The sequence below is a fragment of the Archocentrus centrarchus genome, chromosome 9, assembly GCF_007364275.1.
Source record: "Archocentrus centrarchus isolate MPI-CPG fArcCen1 chromosome 9, fArcCen1, whole genome shotgun sequence".
NCBI lineage: Eukaryota > Metazoa > Chordata > Actinopteri > Cichliformes > Cichlidae > Archocentrus > Archocentrus centrarchus.
Window position 1 is genome coordinate 12113824 of NC_044354.1, and position 18785 is coordinate 12132608.

At 39.0% G+C, this 18785-nt stretch overlaps 1 protein-coding gene across 2 annotated transcripts in view; it reads left to right on the forward strand.

Moving 5' to 3' along the window:
• bmpr1ba (bone morphogenetic protein receptor, type IBa) overlaps window positions 1-16131 on the forward strand; it is a 69777-nt gene extending 53646 nt beyond the window's left edge. The window contains exons 3-12 of one of the 2 annotated variants that reach the window (XM_030737750.1): window positions 10343-10505; window positions 10597-10696; window positions 10894-10996; window positions 11861-11957; window positions 12070-12208; window positions 12726-12918; window positions 13403-13700; window positions 13884-14059; window positions 14149-14279; window positions 14367-16131. In XM_030737750.1, coding sequence (XP_030593610.1) covers window positions 10343-10505; window positions 10597-10696; window positions 10894-10996; window positions 11861-11957; window positions 12070-12208; window positions 12726-12918; window positions 13403-13700; window positions 13884-14059; window positions 14149-14279; window positions 14367-14495 — 1529 coding nt within the window. In that variant the 3' untranslated portion in view covers window positions 14496-16131. Of the gene's footprint in view, window positions 1-10342; window positions 10506-10578; window positions 10697-10893; window positions 10997-11860; window positions 11958-12069; window positions 12209-12725; window positions 12919-13402; window positions 13701-13883; window positions 14060-14148; window positions 14280-14366 lie in introns of those variants that run through there. The other variant, XM_030737751.1, reaches the window with a different exon arrangement.
• The last annotated feature ends 2654 nt before the right edge of the window (window positions 16132-18785 follow it).

The following is an 18785-nucleotide window of genomic DNA, read 5'->3' on the forward strand; positions in this document are numbered from 1 at the left end:
ATCTTTCAATTCAGGTGTTTTCATTTCCATTGGCACAGGTATAAAAAAAATCAAGCACCTAGCCATGCAGTCTGCCTTTATGAACATCAGTGAAATACTGGGTCATTCTACAGATCTCACTGAGTTTGCCACCTCTGTAACAAGTTTGTTTGTGATGTTTGTTTTTTTCCCCTCCTAGATGTTTCATGATCATCTGTAAGTGGTATTATTGGAGAGTGGAAGCGTTTAGAAACTCCAGCATCTCAGCCACAAATTGGCAGACCACGTGACTGAGTGCTGAGGCACATAGTGCATAAGAATTGTCAGCGCTCTGCTGAGCCAATAACCACAGAATTTCATCATCAGCACAGAAATTGTGTGACAGGAGCTTCTTGATATTGATTTGCATGACTGATCAGCTTCTTTAGGTGTTGTGTGTAGGTTGCCCAGCACTTCTATTTAGTGACTTGCAATCACAGACCATGAAATGCAAGTGAAAAAAATCTCAAGTGAAAGAGTTATAATACTATTTTCAAATAAAGCTACTACCAGTGGATTGAAACTTAATTGTGGTAAATGCATTAGAGGGTTACCTACACAACTTGGATTGACCATTATAGTGAGTAACCATCAGCTACACAGCAATATGCAATAAGCAAATTGGATTATATGTGGATGGTGCTGCAGCGCTGAGAAAAACTGAGGAAATAGTCATCTTAAAATGACCTCTGAAAGGTGCAGTAAGGGGAAGTGTTGAGAGTTTCGGACGGAGGGGTATTACATCCTGTAATGGATACAGATCCAGTAACTTCTATCCCAGTCAGATTACCGGTCTGGCGCTGACTTCTTAAGACACAGCTGGAGCAGGGGAAGTTGTGTGTGTGTGTGTGTGTGTGTGTGTGTGTGTGTGTGTGTGTGTGTGTGTGTGTGTGTGTGTGTGTGTGTGTGTGTCTGTGTGTATGTGTGTGTGTGAGAGAGAGAGAGAGAGAGCGAGAGTGAGGCAGTAAGTGTGGAAAATTATTTTTTTAATACAAAGAATAAGCATTGATATGTGAGTTTCAACAAAATACTACGAGCTGTTGCCTGAATAATTGGTTAAAACAGAAATTTATATTAAGCCAAAAACATGTAGTCACCTCTACTACATACATTCTACTTACATTTCAAGGTGTGACTGTTATTGAATTCAGCATTTGGATGGTAGTGAGACATCAGAATACAAAATTTGATCTTGGACAGTTAAGTTGCTGCAATTATTGGGAAGTACAATCTTTACACTGTGTGAGCTGATCACTCGGTACAGCATGGTCTAACACAATAAAGTGATAGACAGATAACAGGTGAAGAGGAAAGCTGGCTGTCACAACCTTCGTGCACTGGGACTATGAGGGCTTAGGGTTTTCCATGCACTTGTACTCCCTCCATGATATCCTGCCCTCCCACTCTCACCACCTGGAACTATTTTGTAGATTGGGGAGGGCGAGCAGGGAAGGGAGAGAGCAATTGATCATTGTTCGACCTGTTACTCGAGGTCAGCCTTTATAGAGAGTCTAGTATTGAGCAAAGATTTGGAATTGTTGAGTATGAAGAAGAGGAGAAGTAAACATAAGGACACACACAAAGATCCATGTCAGAAATAGGAAGACTGAAAAGTCTGTCTGTGCACATCCATGTATGCACTTATATTTTAAGATACAGCACAAGTTTTCACAAAGGTTATTCAAAGGTAATACTGTATAATTCCATCCTTTTTCTTTTTTTTGTTTTTTGTTTGTGAAAAATACATTTTCTCTAGACTTTATTTCTAAAACATATTTTTAAGTATTAGATATTCTTCAGTTTGAGGTTTTAGTTGCATGAAATGGAAGTGGAAAGAAGAAAGTGGACAAATGAAAGACAGAATGAGGCAGTCTAAACTGAGTAAATGTGCTCTTTAACTTAAGGTCATGTGTTGACTTTTAACCAAATGGCTTTGCAATAGAGTCATTGTATGCTTTGATAGGTACCCAATCAGTGTCCAGATGGAGTGGATGGTGTGTGTGTGTGTGTGTGTGTGTGTGTGTGTGTGTGTGTGTGTGTGTTTAAGGGTCTAGACAACAGCTTGTTTGGCCAGTTAGATACAGAGACTACAGAGAAGGCCTGGAGCCGCTGATGGGTGATATGCGACTTAGTTAATGGGAAGCTAATCACAAACAGGAGACAGTGGGACGCATGCAACTGTAAACGTATGTATACTTATGCAACTGTACTCACACTCATGCATGCACATCAATGTCCACATCCCCCGTATTATTCACACATAAGTAGGAAATACATTAATATCCTCCCACGAAGCGCACATGCGTATAAGCACACATACTCTGCGTACATACAGGGTGTAGATGGATGGAAAGTAACAGTTTAAGCATGAGGAGATGACTGAGAAAGCATAGACCAGAACTCTTGGAAATAAACACATGGCAGCTGTAATGTTAACACCATCAGCGCTCCCTCTAGACACACATAAACCTCATGCACACCCTCTGCTCCCAAAGCGGCCAAAAAAAGATGCTCACCTACACACACATTTGCCTGTCCTCATTCTCACTGCTGAATACCTCAGATTTACATTCCATTAAAGTTATCATTTAGTCTAAGCAGCCGTTGTCCGTGGCTTTCAGTTCTGCGTGACAACTGCATTATGTGTATTGTATGTTTTGTGTGAGGTTTGGTTTACTGACATGTGGTGTTTTGACTGCCCGTGTAGAATGCTGCATTATTCCTAAGATAGAAATTATTCAGCAATTTATGATATTGTGATATGATATTTTGTGTGCGCATGTGTGTGTTTGTGTGTGCGGGGTGTGTTTGTAGTCATTGGAGGTTTTAGTCATATTATCATTATGAAATACAGAGTAACTGCTTTTCCATTATGTGAAACAAACCACAATAGTCTCATCAAGGTTTTAGCCCAGCTAGAGAAACAATAACACAAACATGTGTTTGGCACTGTTTCTGCACCCGTGACGTTCCAGACTTGACTCAGCCTGATTCAGAACTTTAAAATGAAAATATTAAGAAGATATTAAGTGAACCCACATTTACATAAATGTAAATTCCAGCATTTGATGTGGCTGTTGGGGAAGGATGTTGGAATCAGTTGGTGTTGGATGATATTCTAGAAAAATGACTCAATTACGTTATCATTTAGTTATTATAATGAGCTGCAATTAGAGCTAAACATAAGCTGATGGGGATGTGAAATGTGAGGTAAGCATTTGAAGTAGCTTAAATGTGCATGTTTCATTTATTTGATTATTTGACATTATAATCCAGGAGAGTAAAATGATACCAATAGGTGTGGAAAAAAGTGGCTTCATATTATGTGAACTCTAATCAGTTCATAGAAGTTCACAGTGGAATGAAATTAAACCCCCACTTATTAGATCGCGATAGTGTCAAGTGATGGTTTGAAAAATGGGATGCTGCTTTTATGTTACAGTACAACATCTTAAACCACAGCTTGTTCTTATCAATTACCAAAGTTGGAAAAACCATTAGACTAGTTCACAAGTTCAACAAGTTCACTGGCAATTGATGACTTAAAAACCAACCAATGGTGTCATTTTTTAAATAGTTGGCTGCTTAGCTCTAGTTTTTAATTCAATTAGAAATTCAGCAGTAAAAAAAAAACTGGCCTGCAAGATTTCTCAAAAACAATCGCTGTGAGCTGTGGATGGGAGTCAACATCCAACCACTGACAAAAGTTACTGCATTTCCCTTCTACTGTTCCATCCCACATCCAGACATTAATGCCAGAGAATTACCTCTGTGTTTCTCTTTTTGCTGTGTCTCATGTAAACTACTTAATCAAACTCTTATCTTAATCTGAACATTAACTGTAATCAAGCTATTTGTGTGCATTACAGTTGAATAAAGGTAAACGTTTGGGCTGATTATTTGGAACCAGCAGTTTTCCCATCGAGCCATTAAAGTTTTTACAAAAGCCAGACTTACATTTGAACTTTGAATTGCAGTCAGTGCTGCCTCAAGGAATACATGCACATTGAGATTCGTGAGGCCTACATGAGTATATGAGTGCAGTGCTTTGTATTTAACGTTTGTGTCACTTGGTGTATTTATTTAAGGAGCTCGAGTAGTTGATGTGTTTTAAAGTGGGGACAAAAGAAGAATGTATTTCCATCTGAGAAAAGAGAGCAAGCTTCATTAAACTGAAGGCAAAGATGCTTATCTTGTAAAATATTTGTATATTTTCTTCTTCTTCTCTTGTAACTTTCTGAGATGGAAAGAGAAACTGTTGAATCACTGCAGTTGGAAACAATTCTAAAAAGTTTGCTTTTTGTTTGCAACTTTTAGACATTTGACACACCTAAAAACTTTCAGCGGCTCAGTAATTTAATTGTATCTTTATGACTTATATCATTTTGATTTTATGGATGGATAGATGGATGGATGTATGGATGGATGGATGCACAAAAATCATAAAATTTTGGTTCACATTCAAAGGATTGCTCCTCCCAAAAGTATCCTCACTGTGCCAACATGGTTCTCCATTTCCAAAAGCACTTTAAGCTTGTTGAGTGTGTCTGTGTTTTTATTTCAGTTGTTTCCAGACAGTGTGTGTTTCTGAGTGAAATTTTCAGCTTGAGTTGTTACATTTGCCATGGCCAACTATCAGCTTGGCAGGTGTGAGGCCATTGTTTATCAGTTTATAGGCATGGTTTTTGCATACCACCATGATGGAACAATGAGTCACATGATGATATCATAGGAATAGCATATCCAATATGATAAAAATAGCTGCCAAGTTTGAATTTACTGAAAGGGTGTGTATATTGTAACCTAATGCTGCTTATTAATGAGTGTGCATCATAGTCTGAGTATGCTATGTTTTAGTTTTATTCCTTTTACTCAGAGTGCAGGGTTAATGATACAGTCATATGTTTTGGTCACACAGTTAGTCAGTCATTATGCTGTGTTTGTTTATGGTTATTGTGTTGTTTTTGTAAATATTTTTAAATTAGTATACACTGAAATCTAATATGTTATTGCATTGTCACCGAAATGTGTGTGCATTAATCATTAAACATCCCCAGAGTAGGCGGCACTCACAGGGATCATTTTGTGTGGAAATTAAGTTACATGGCCTGCAAAAATGCCCCTTTTTTATGTGCATGCACACAGATGCTGAAGCAGAAAGCCCCGATTAATAGAGAAAGTTGATAACCGCTATTGTGACGCCCTTTATCTCCAGCTGGGGTTTAAGTTTTGTCGAGCCGGGTAATACAAAGAAAGCTTGGCTGTGTTGAATTTAATTCACAGTTTCCCTCAGTTTCCTCACATGTATTTTTAATGTCACTCAGTTCATCTATACCTATAACTATAGCTTTGGAGTAGATATGATTCTAATCAAGGTTTTCTCAATCTTACAGTTAAAAGAAATCATTCAAAACTGTATCAAAGTTCTTGACTTTGATACAGCAACAGTGAATATTGCAGTATAAAGAAATTGTTGCCAGTCAAGTTGCTGTATTACCTCCACAATAACCTTATTGGGTGACTTGCATATTCCATCTTAATAACAAAGTTTTAGTTGGTAGCATGTAGTTAAATTAGAACATAGTGTTTAAGTCAGATTTGAACCAATGGCATCGGACTGTTGCACAGCTACAGCTCAGCGATCCAGCCAGATGCCTGCTCTCTGTGAACTGATGTGGGCTGTTCTGTGATGTGTAGGAGCCCACAGATGGCCATGAGAAAAAGAAAAGAAGCCTTTGATGAAGAGACTCTGCTCTCTCACACCTCCTTCAAGGATGGTTTCATCATTTCCCTGCATTCCGACGGGAACACCGATGGCCTTCTGGTTCCGGCGTCCTTTGGTGTTTGTCGGTGATTCCCACGAAAGAGGAGAAACACAGACACATACAGCATAAAGCCGGCAGATGCTGACAGCTGTGTAACCGGAGAGTCGCTCGATGCTGCATCAATGTGGCATAGTGGAGGATGTTTGAAAGGCTGTTGATGTTGTTGTGCTGGAGGATAGAAAGCCTGAACGCAGCAGCTTCCCTTATCCCTGCTCTCATGTTTATTTTGCTGTTTCAAAGGAAATGCTTTAAAAGCTGATTTTAGCCTGAGCCATACATCAACAGGCACTCTCAGACCACAGGAAATTTTTTGTGGTTCTGTAGTAACTGTTGCTGGAAAGTGAATCAAAGTGATCAACCCCACTTCTGGTTGGAGAAGTTTTAGAAAATATGGAAACCTTTTTCTTGACATGTGCATAATTCTCTCTTTCACATGGTTAACTGCATTGTTTCTCCGTCTACCAAAGTATTTTTCCAAACTTCTTCTACTTGCGCTTGAAGTTCTTACCAAGAATCTATTTTAGTTCTCGATGAGTGGATAAAAGAGATTAACACTATCCTCCAGCAGTTCTTCTAAACTTGCCTTCCACTGTCAGCATTTTCAATCAGAATATTGTGTTCTACAAATATTTATATCAAAAGAAACACCAGGGCTTTGTTTTGTTTTTCAAACCATGAAAACATGGATTGCAGATATTTCTCATCAACAGTTTAAATATCAAGACCCCAGTTTATACAACAGAAAATGCAAGTAAAACAGTAAAAAGTCAGAGCATTTCCATCATTTATTAGTATATTTATTGTTGCCAGGTGAACATGTTCAATCAGATGGTTAAAACAAGAAGCTTGAAGTGTGAGAGGACTTTGAGACGCAGAGAAAGGGAAAGCACATTTGAATTTCAAAGTAAATTTAGACAAAACAGCACGACAGACGACCTTCGCTTCCAAGCATCCAGCCTTCGGATCATGAAGTGGGATTCATTAACGCATTCCTGCACGTGTGGGATGGCTCGGCTCATCTCTACACTGACAGGAACAAGAACATGGAGATAAGACTCCGAACTGAATGTACATAAACGTGGGGTGGGTGGGGGTACGATCTTAAGGCTGGGAGTGAGGGCAAGAAATAAGAAAAAACTTTTACCTTGCATGTTTCTTTTACCATACAGACTGCACTGTCAAACACTGAAAAGATGAACTACTACTTAGAGGGGAGAGGGGGGGCCCGTGTTGTCAAAGGAGTGTGTCATAGGTGGAAAAGGGGAGGGGGGCAGTGTTTACATGAACTTGGGTGAAAGAGCTTTTCTGGTAGAGCTTGTTTGACATGGCCAGGATAACTAATGAATAAGCTCGCTCTCTCTTTCAGTTCCTCTCTGTCCATCTTACTCCACATCTCTCTTCTCTTCATCTTGCTCTCTCATGCACAATATCCCTTCCTTCACTTCTTTCTCTTCCATCCATCTAAATATCTGTCCTTTTTCATTCTTTTGTCTTTTTTTTCTTTCAGTTTGTACAAAATGATATCTGTTGAAAAGAGGCCTTCAGCTTTTTTTTTTTTTTTTTTCTTTTTCATGGGGCCATGGTTGTTAATTGAGTGTTGACAATGGCCTCTGTATCCTGCCATCAAGCTAGTAAAAGCCTATATGGGAAGCCTGAAAGCTCATACTGGTTTCTGCAAGCCTCAACCATTTAACTTGAGCTGTGTGACATTAGTGGCAGTTGGCGCGATTTGAGCAGTACCGCTGGTCACTAACTGAGACCAGAACACATGAGCAATATTTTATATGTTTACATTAAAATATATTTACATTTTCATTAGAGAACAACCACCAGGATTTCTGACTCTCTAATAGATCAAATTGTTGACAGATTTTTTTTATCAGCAAAGTCCCATTTTTCTCAACAGCCACAATCAATGCATGTGCAGTTTTACACATAAAGAAATAATTGGCATGTCTTAAATTCACTCAAGGCTGTGTGTGTGTGTGTGTGTGTGTGTGTGTGTGTGTGTGTGTGTGTGTGTGTGTGTGTGTGTGTGTGTGTGTGTGTGTGTGTGTGTGTGTGTGTGTGTGTCCATGTAGATAAGATTGTAGAGTGAGATCTTCTTGTGCTCTCAAACAGCTGCATTTTTCACCTTGGTCACTCTTCCTCTTACAGACAGATGACACAGGCTTACAGAAAAATTACTAAATACTCCAGGAACTGAGTAAAAAGAAAGTGTTTATTTGTAAGAGGTGGAAAACTAAGCTAAAAAAAAAAATGTCGTAATGTAACAGTGTTACAGTTTGAGGATAATATAGTTCCTTTTATTTTTGCACAATCACAAAAAGTTCAATAACATTAAGTTATCCACCTGAGACGACTCCATTTTTTTTTTTGTGTGGACAAATGGCATTCTGGATTTTTTTTTTTTTCTTTGCCTCTTTCCTTGTTTTCTCCCTCCCACTGTCTTTCTCACATGCTCTCACTAACGACAGAGCAGTAGCCAAGGATCCCAGGTGCAGGATGGATGTGAAAGGCTTTGTGTTTTGTCAACAGCGCAGCAGCACCTCACATGCCAATCCAGCAGACTCACACAGGGAAGACAGGGCAAAGAAAGTGGAAGATAAGAAGCGGAAAAGGATGGAGTAAAATAAGATAGGGAGGTCATGTGGGAGTGAACCATAAAAAAGAAAAGAAAAGGAAAAAAAAGAAAGAAGAGGAAACGCTTGGAGAAAAGTACACGAGTATGTCCAAATGGAGAAATGAACAAATGCACATAGGAAAGAAGCAGGGAGGGCTCAAGAAGAGATATGGTATGAAGAAGAAAGGGGGGAGTATGAGGTCTCCAGCGGAATGAAAAACAAAGAGAGTGAGCATTAGGGAGTGGGATGGAGTGATGGAGGGGGGGCAGAGTGAGAGAGAGGGTGGAAAAGGCCAGTGGCCTCTGCTCTGTCCCTTCTGTGTGCTGCTAAACTGCCCACCAGTTCCCTGCAGCTCTGTCACTTCTTGTTTGTTAATCCCCCATTCTTCTCCCCCTCCTAGTCTTCCTCGCTCCCTTTCTCTCAAATTGGTCAATTGTTAATGTGACCCCTTTAAACTCCACCATCCCTCGCTTGCAGTATTATCAACATAATTATCGATGTGTACAAGAGGGGTATTTAGAAAGGGAAGTGCTAGATGGCAAATGTCTATAATTGTTTTAAAAAAAAAGTTGAAGTCATTTTTTTTGTTGAAACTTTACCTTGTGGAAATGAAACATAGCATCTATCTATGTATCTATCTATTTATGATGACAAATAAGAAAAGGCAGCTTAAGAAAACACTGTCACATTCTTACTCTGCACACACTTCCTTCTCAGGAGGCTGAAATAGGAGTAGGAGAGCAGATTCTGTGTCTGCTCATAGTTTACTTCAGTGAAGAAAGAGTCGTGCTTGTTTTGGACCATCTGTGCTTGCAGCTGTAAGCATCTGGTCTCAATGAGTGTGCTCAAATGAATGAATATCTTAAAAGCCATGAAGGAAAGACACTTCCGCGATCCCTTTTTCCCCCTCAAGTGACAAACAGGTGCCCTTTTGAAATAGGATAACGAGGGAACACAACAGCTTCGGGAGCTGAAGTATTTGTAATTGGACTGTGAGAGAACCCATTTCATAGCAGGTGTTTGAGCTCAAAGTTTGTTTTTTTTTCCTTGTCAAGATTTTCTCTTACATTTTATCTGTATTTACATCTTAGTAGATTTTGTTTCATTAGAGTAGGTAAGATTATATTTCATTTGAGTCAGTTGGCTCATGTGAACTGGATTCATGATGTGAATACTGAGTGTGCGAGCGTGTGAGTTGATATTTGTCATCTTGGCTGGGATCTCATCGCTCAGTGCTTCGCTGAGCAGATATTAAGCTTCTCCCGCAGGGGGAGCTTAAAAAGCTACAGGTGCACCGAGGGTTCATGAAATGCTCCGTGAGCAGCAGAGTCACAGTCGTGGAACAACACGACTTACAGAATGTTACTAACATATTGAACAGATCAAAGAACTAAATTAATATAATTGAAATTCAAAAGAGATCTGAAAGTAGACGAATATCTTCACAGCCTGTTTCAGACACTGGGAAAACAAGAACAAAGTCAATACAGTGACTCACAATAAACATTGTAAAGCAGCTTATTCATGACATACTGCTGCAGGTCCAAACACTCGCCTTTACTTCTTTTTATGTACACCAGTACATTAGTGAGTATCTTAAAGCATTTGAATTATACATATAATAAAATATTTCACATTTGCAGCATAACTTTTCCCCCCTTTTCACCGATAATTCAACCTCCACATCTGGCTGTGTTACTGCAAAAACTTGCCTTTTTTTTTTGTTTTTTTTAATTTAGTAGCACAAATCTAAATTCTGCAGCCCTGGCCTCTAGCAGTGTTCTCTTTTTGCATGTTGAGATGTGCATGATTTCATTATTTAGTTTTTCTCTCATTTAATTTTTTGTGCTTTTTCTTCTTTTCTCTGTTGTATAGGCAACATATTGGACAGTATGCTGCTAAGCACATCCAGTAAGGAGGCAGCAGAGAGTGGGAAGGAGACTCTTGGCAGCACAGCTCCTGCTTCATCCTCCCAAAGACTCCTGTGGTGTCACTGTAATCACCACTGTCCAGAAGATTCGATCAATAACACATGCAGGTGAGCAGAGACACCACCAAAAGCAAATATTTCTTTCATAGCATCATGCTTTTGGTCACCTTGCCTATTGTAGCTAAATCTGCTTTTCCAGGACGGATGGCTACTGTTTTACCATGGTGGAGGAGGAGGGAGGGGTGCCGGTCCAGACGGCAGGCTGCCTTGGGCTAGCCGGATCAGAGTTTCAGTGTAGAGTGAGTTGATGAAAGTAACATTATAATTCACATAATTTCTTCCTCTTGCAACCATTTTCTTTTCATCATCTGGCACAAATCCTTCCAAAATTAATTTAGGTGGGAAGCATTACAAGAGGTTAAGTTAATAAAGCAGGAAATTATAAGCTGACTATACACACTAGCCAAGTACCTCACGTGACTTTTCTGTCTTTCAGGACACGGGGAACTCACTTCAAAGGAGAACACTAGAATGCTGTACAGATGAAGATTACTGTAATAAAAATCTGCATCCTACACTGCCACCTCTTAAACCACCTCGTGAGTTTATTTATCCAATCCTTCATTTTCCTTGTTGCCAATGAAACACACGCACACTCAAAAAGATTTTAGAAAAGCCACTAGTTCTCCATTTTGGCAGTGACAGTTGCAATGATAGATACAGGACCCTGAACTATGGCTCATGGTGTTACAACATGTGAGATTAAAAGATACAGACGTGACATTATCTTAGAGCCAAAGGCAGCTAAAATGAAGGAGACAGTGTCAAACTGTCCTGGAGTGTCAAGAGAAAACTGATGTTTCATCTTGTACAGAATTAAGCTGTGTGTGTGTGTGTGTGTGTGTGTGTGTGTGTGTGTGTGTGTGTGTGTGTGTGTGTGTGTGTGTGTGTGTGTGTGTGAGTGAGAGAGAGAGAGAAAGAGAGAGTTTTTGCCTGTTTGAGAGACAGTAAGCCTAGATTCCCAGGGAAATCACAGGCCCCAGCAGACACCGAGGGCAGATTCATCAATCTGAAACCCTATCATAGGGGATCAGGAGGGGAATTCATCGACTAGGTCAAGGGCTTCCTCTCACTGTTGACTGGGGCCTTCAGGGAAGAAAGTGTGTGCCAGAAGAAAATGAAAAATTGATGAGTGAAATATGATTTGTACAGGATTTACTGTACATTAGTTCTTTTTTTTTTTTTTTTTTTTTACATTAGGAACTTAGGAAAAAAGAATTTAAAATTTCCATTGTCTTTAGATAAAGTTTCTTGAGTAGAAGAAGAGCTCTTGTGTTTTCACGTGCACTGAATCTTGCACATTCAACTTAGAAAAGAAATTTGATAGATGGATTGTAATCATTACAAACATTACTGACATGTTTTCATGTCTCTTTCACCCCCCCACCCCCACCCCACCCCAGTCTACGTAGATGGGAAGATCCACCACATGGCCCTGTCGATTTCAGTCACTGTATGCACCCTTATATTGGGCATCATTATTGTTTTCTGCTACTTCAGGTAAATTACATCTTTGAATGAAACAGTAAAATAACTTCAGTAGCATTTACTGTACCTCCCTTTAGTCTGTGATTATAGTTCACATATTGTGTCATATTGTGATATTTTACAGGTATAAACGGCAGGAGTCTCGTCCTCGGTACAGTATTGGTCTCGAACAGGATGAGACCTACTTTCCTCCTGGAGAATCTCTGAAAGACTTGATAGAGCAATCACAAAGCTCTGGCTCAGGCTCAGGGCTCCCTCTATTGGTGAGACATGTAAACTACATCTGTGCCTGTTGGTTTTTTTTGGTTTTTTTAAAAAGATGCTCCATGGATGCTACAAACATTTTTGGCCCATTGGTCTGATTTAATTCGACTTTATAACATCAGGGAGGGATAACAGTCGTAGATTTCACACCTACAAGCTGAGATGTCATAATATCAGATTTTTCACTTCATGATCATCAACATCTTGAACGATATCACTGCAACATCTTTACTGCTATCCCCCCCCCCCCTCATGTAACAGTCAAATTTTCAGCAGCTTTGCTTATTACGTGTTGACTTTTTTTGGCAAATTAATTAAATTCAAAATACAAGTGAATAGAGGTGTCGAGCAAGTCCGTTCTGTATTATTTACTATATTATCACATGTGCATTATTGACACGATATCAGTATTTAATTTTTTATGTATCATAGTTATCAATACACTGCTGTTGTGATATCTAAAGCTATAAGTTACTGATAATGTGGTTTGGTGGATTTTTTTTTTTTCCTTCTCAGGTCCAGAGAACGATAGCCAAGCAGATTCAGATGGTGAAGCAGATAGGCAAGGGGAGGTACGGAGAGGTGTGGATGGGCAGGTGGAGGGGGGAAAAGATTGCTGTTAAAGTTTTCTTCACCACAGAGGAAGCGAGTTGGTTCAGAGAAACTGAAATCTACCAGACTGTCTTAATGAGACATGAGAACATACTGGGTGAGTCTTGTTCCTCTTTTGCAGTGTTCATGTAAGCAGAGTCTCTATATACTTGTCTGACAATTTGTCTATTTTTGTGTTAAAAAGAAATGTTCTTGTTCTTTGTGCTCAACTAAATTGAAAAAGGTGCCCAGCAGTGATTTAAAGGGGCAAATATTTAAAAAAAAAATCCTATTTAAAATATTGTAGTGCCAATGCTAAACAATCCTAAATCAAAACTGTTAATGATTAAAAGCATCTGTGTGTTTGTGCTACAATCACACTGCCAACTCCTTCCAATCACACCAGAGCACTCCTCAGTATTGCTGCATTATCTTTGTCTTTATTAGTATTTGATACCCTGAAGTGTGACATCACAAAATAGTCACATTTTCCATGGTCATATTCAGCAAGTAATGTGGAGATTTCCATGGGGGGAAACTGCTAAATGTTGAGGTCCATCTCTCTTCATGTTATATGCATCCCTTTCCCACTCTGTTCACAGGTTTTATAGCTGCAGATATTAAAGGAACTGGCTCTTGGACCCAACTCTACCTAATAACAGACTACCATGAAAATGGCTCATTGTATGACTACCTCAAATCGACCACTCTAGACAATAAAGCTATGCTGCGACTGGCCTACTCCTCTGCGTCAGGACTCTGTCACCTCCACACAGAGATCTTTGGCACCCAGGGCAAACCTGCCATTGCTCACAGGGATCTGAAGAGTAAGAACATACTTGTGAAAAGAAATGGGACATGCTGTATAGCTGATCTAGGACTGGCTGTCAAGTTAATCAGGTGAATATGTTACTTAACATGAGAAATACACCTCCCTAAATCTTTACTCGGCAAAAAGATGAATTCAAATAAAGTTCGAAAATGTTTCTAAAGGTATTTAAAGTATTATTCCAGATGATTTAATAATGTGTATAGCAAAGGAATCTTTATTTAACGTTATTACTTTGATTTCTGACTCTTCAGTGACACAAATGAAGTAGATATCGCTCCCAATACAAGAGTTGGTACAAAGCGCTACATGCCTCCAGAGGTTCTGGATGAGACCTTGAACAGAACTAATTTTCAGTCTTACATCATGGCTGACATGTACAGCTTTGGGCTCATTCTCTGGGAGATTGCACGTCGCTGTATCTCAGGAGGTAAATGCAGTAAATATACTCCTAACACCTTCTAAAAGCCAGACTGTGCCGGAGTAGAGTGTGATTCTTCTGTAATTTATTTGTTGTAGGAATCCTTGAAGAGTACCAGTTACCATACCATGAGCTGGTTCCAACAGACCCTTCATATGAAGACATGAGAGAGGTGGTCTGCATCAAGAAGCTGCGACCATCCTTTCCTAATCGATGGACCAGTGATGAGGTAAAACAGAGCAAAACATTCCACATTATGCTTGCAGAAACATACACAAATGGATGACCTCTGTAACACAAGTCTGTGTCTCCTCAGTGTTTGAGACAGATGGGGAAGCTGATGACAGAATGCTGGGCCCACAGCCCAAGCTGCCGCCTCTCAGCCCTACGGGTCAAAAAGACACTTGCCAAAATGTCAGAATCACAGGATATCAAGCTGGGATAAAGCGCTGCCTGGTGTGTGTTTACGCACATATAAAAGGCAGGTACTAACACTGGCTCTGGTCTAGGCCAACAAGCTACAAGCTGGGTTTTTTTGGGGGGAAAAGGAGGGGGGGCAGGAAGCAGAAGATCACTTAGATCACATACTTGTGAGTCCAAATGCCCAGAACTCTGCAAAGTCCCCTCAAAAACAATCAGACTTAACTGTACATGGCCCACTTCTGTCTTTAAAAGAAGATGAGACAATTAAATTTCAGACTAGCCTGAAGACTCTAAAGCCAGATATAGGTTCCTGTTCACATGCTCCGAAAGCCTCGGAGAAAGAGACTTCAGTTTGACTTGGCACTGTACCTGCTGAGATACGCAAACGGGCTACTGACCAGTGAGTGGAAGACTATATGATTGCTTTCTGTGAAAGCTACCTTACCTGTAGATGAAGGTCTGATTAATAGAACCGAAGAGATGTGCATCCAGGCAATCTTCTTGCAGCATTACACTTCCTTTCTAAACACTTCCTTGGATTGAACACAATTTTGTCGCTTTTAAATAGCTTTAAATTGCTTTTGGTTATGATAAATGACACTGTGACAGAAATAAACATATTTTGAAGGTGTGCAAGTTTTGATTATGGTGATACCATTTGTAGACACTGAAGAAATGGTAAATTTGTTTTGTGGGTTAATGAGAATACCAAACGTTTTCCATGTACAACTTTAAGGTAAAAACTGCTTCACACCAACTGTACTGTGAAGTTTTGCTTGATAATCTAGTGATCCGTTATAAATGTGTGGATTTCTGTTAGTTTAGGGGTACCAAAAGTTGCCTGTCATTAGGAATCACTATTATTCACCAATTCCCAATGACTGTGGCTCCCGTAACAAGGCTAAAGATGGAGATGTGTATTTAAAGCAGTGGGTTTAAAAATATTCCCTTATAGTGAAACAGTGACTGGTTCAAGAAAGCACCCAAGCCTTACCCAAACTTTTAAACCACAAGTAGTTAACTTGTTGACTCAATGAGATCATTAGTTCCTCGTTACCAGGCTCGCTGATACATGTAAATTTAAAGTATGTGTTAAAATATTTCAGCATAGTAAACCAGTTCTGTCACAATAAAAGCAAATGGCACTTTGGCACTGATGAAATCAATTAAATAATCCAGTTTCCATTAAGCAAGTTCCTCCATTAATTCAAACTCTCATATAGAAACCTTCCACTATTGGGAAACTTAACCAGCCTTGCTGCCTCATAATGAAATATTTCCCCAGGTAAATCCATTATCACAGTTAGCGGGCTTGTTAGGTCTTCCACAGCGGTCTGCTGTCACATCAGTGCCATCTGAGATTTCCCTGACTGGCTTATTCTATTTTATTTTATTTTTTATAATTCCTTAGCAATATAATTTCCTTCAGAGGTCTCTGAATTTCAATCTTGCTCTTGTCAACAAAAACTGTTTTTTTTTGTTATGGATGGAGGCTTTGGTGTGGCAGATTTGTTGTGATATACAGTTAAATGCCCTTTCTTTCCTTTTGGGTGTTGTGCCTTATTTGATGTTTCTGCTGTAGTTGTCCGTGAGAGAAAGTGGTGTTTTTATTCAGTAAAAGGTTGAACATTCCCCCAATAAAGTGCTTCACTCATCTACATGGCTGATGCTCAATTTGTAGTAGCTGAATGAGGTGCATACTAACGAGTCACTTGGCAGTGCCTCTTACTGTTAAGCCATGCTCTCCATATTTTCTTTGTTGAAAGGAAAAAAAAAAAAAGCAGCATGCCTCATTACAACCCACTGGTGCTGCTGAGCACACAGCATGTTAAACAGTGACACTATGAGGATTTTCCGTTTCAATTTCCTCCCCTTCAGGCTTCTTTATCCCACAAATTATTGAGTCTGGAGCATATAAATATGAATTTCACAGAAATCATAAAAAAAAAAAGTATTGCAAATCAAAAATATATTTTTTCATGGGCTACAAATTGGACTTCTGACCGAGTTGGGATATTACACGTGAGTAAAAGTTCTGTTGAAATTAAGCCACCAATTGCACCATACATTTTCAGCATTGCTTATAAATATAATTTATTAATTGTCTTAAAAATTCTTTCTTACACTTTGTACAGAAAACAATTAGAGGAGATAGAGAGGCAAGCATTCAGCAAGAATGAGCAAGACTCATGAAACGTGCCAGAATTAGCTAAAATGGACCAACACTATCCCACACTAATCAAATCAAATCACTCCTGACAGTAAAATCAGGAGTGCACTTACAAGGACAGCTCTAGATATAGACTTCTATCATGATAACCAATGCCAGGTTTGCATAGTACACTGCTTTTACAAAAAAGGTGGGGAAAAAAGGCTTTAAAAAAAAATCAAACATACAAACTATTAACTGTACTGCTCTTTTTTTTATATTCAGAAATTTGCCAAATATAGCTGACAGTACACAACTATACACACTGTAAATAGAAAATATTTTTTTTTTTTTTTTTTTTACATATTTTGATATCTTAATACTACTTTCTTCATTTTCACATCATGAAGGGTCATCTTATGGAGGCCTGCGTGCGCGCTCCTCGTGAAAACTTCCCATTCTCTCTCTTACACCATTAACAGAAAATCTACCCTCCTGGTAAACTGTACACTTCAAATTTGAGGTGAAGTTATGCTATTTTTAACAATTCCTAATGTCTTAATTAGTTCAAAAAATAGATGTCTGACTGAATTCAGCCTTTAAAGTCGTCAGTGATGATGATCAAATTGTATAAAAGAGGCATTGTCATGACCTTTGGGTTCATGTTTGTTTCAGCTGATGACTTCATATTTTAGGCTTTTATCCTCATAAGATCTTCACGACTCTTCCCTTTTTTCTCATATTTGACATCAGCAATTACATTTGAAAACATACAAAACATCCACTCTGTCATTTAGCCGTACACCTTTCCCTACTACGAGCTATGTAAATCAAACCATACACACTCTGAGGCCTTCTCATCTTTTACAGCTGGTTTTACACCAGCGCAAGAGGTCTGAATCTTAAAGTCGCACATATTTGAACAACTGAGCAAAGAAAAGAAAACCTTTTGTTAAAAATCAATGTCTCAAGGTTTCCTCCTGAGTGGGCAGCAATAAGAGAAAATCTGTCATGACCAGGTAAAGACCTGACCTTTTGGACCAGTGTTAAACTTAACCTCTGCCTCCCTTTTTGTCTCCTCCTCAGTATCTCCTCTACATACCTGATGTTCAGTTTCATATGGCGTCTCTCCATAATTCAAAACAGAAATATCTAACTCCAGTTTTTGAATATTTTACATGCATTTCCCTTGAACAGAATGTTATCTCATCCTTTACAAAGGTCCCCAGGAGGCATCTGATGGCTATTTCTTTTTCTCTCTGGGCCAATTGTAATTATGCAAAACACAAATATATTACACTCCATCTTACATATCCCCCTTTATATGATTTTTAGCACTGAATTGCAGCTTTTTCATACATACGCCATGACTGGAATGTTAGCTGCTGACAGAGAAAAAGGTTAAATAACTGATAAGTTCCCCTCACAAATGTCACACCAATATGCTGGCCAAAAAACCCCCAAAACAAAAAAAGTTTATGTAAATAATAATGAACAATGAACAAAAATATGCTGTAATAAAAGGTCTTTAAGATGGCAATAATAATCATGTATTTACACAAAGTAAAATAAAAAAAGGAAAACACTAAATTATTTTATTTATCAAAGGCCACTGGATGGCGCTAGTGACCTGCAAAGTCGTGGCGGTGATCACAGACAGAATCCCATGTGTGGCCTGACGGCAGATAACACAACTGAAGGAAATTAGAATATGATTAATTAAAAATCAGTACACTAGTAATGGATGATATGAGCTGCGTTTAATTCACTGTCATATAATTCCTGTATTCAAATCAATTGTGTTTTCCACTTCTGGTTCCTCCTTTTTTGCTTTGTCTGTCCAGAAAGAAGCCCCAACAGTCTAAAAGAGACACTTCTGGGTTTGAGGTCATGGTCAGCATTAGTACAGATAATATGTTGACACTTTCAGTGGTTTGACAACCACTTGTAGTTTTGAGATCACCGTTTCCGTGGCTTATGGTGAACTTACAAAGATCCCCCCCCCCCCAATCTGGGTCATGTTTTTACTTATGTATTTATTTATTTTAAACAAAAATGTGTACAATTAAAAAAAAAATGAAAGTAATGATTCTTATAAATATCTTAGATGTTGTACTGCAATGTATCGTGCATGATGATGAACAGTCTTTACCTTGGGACTTT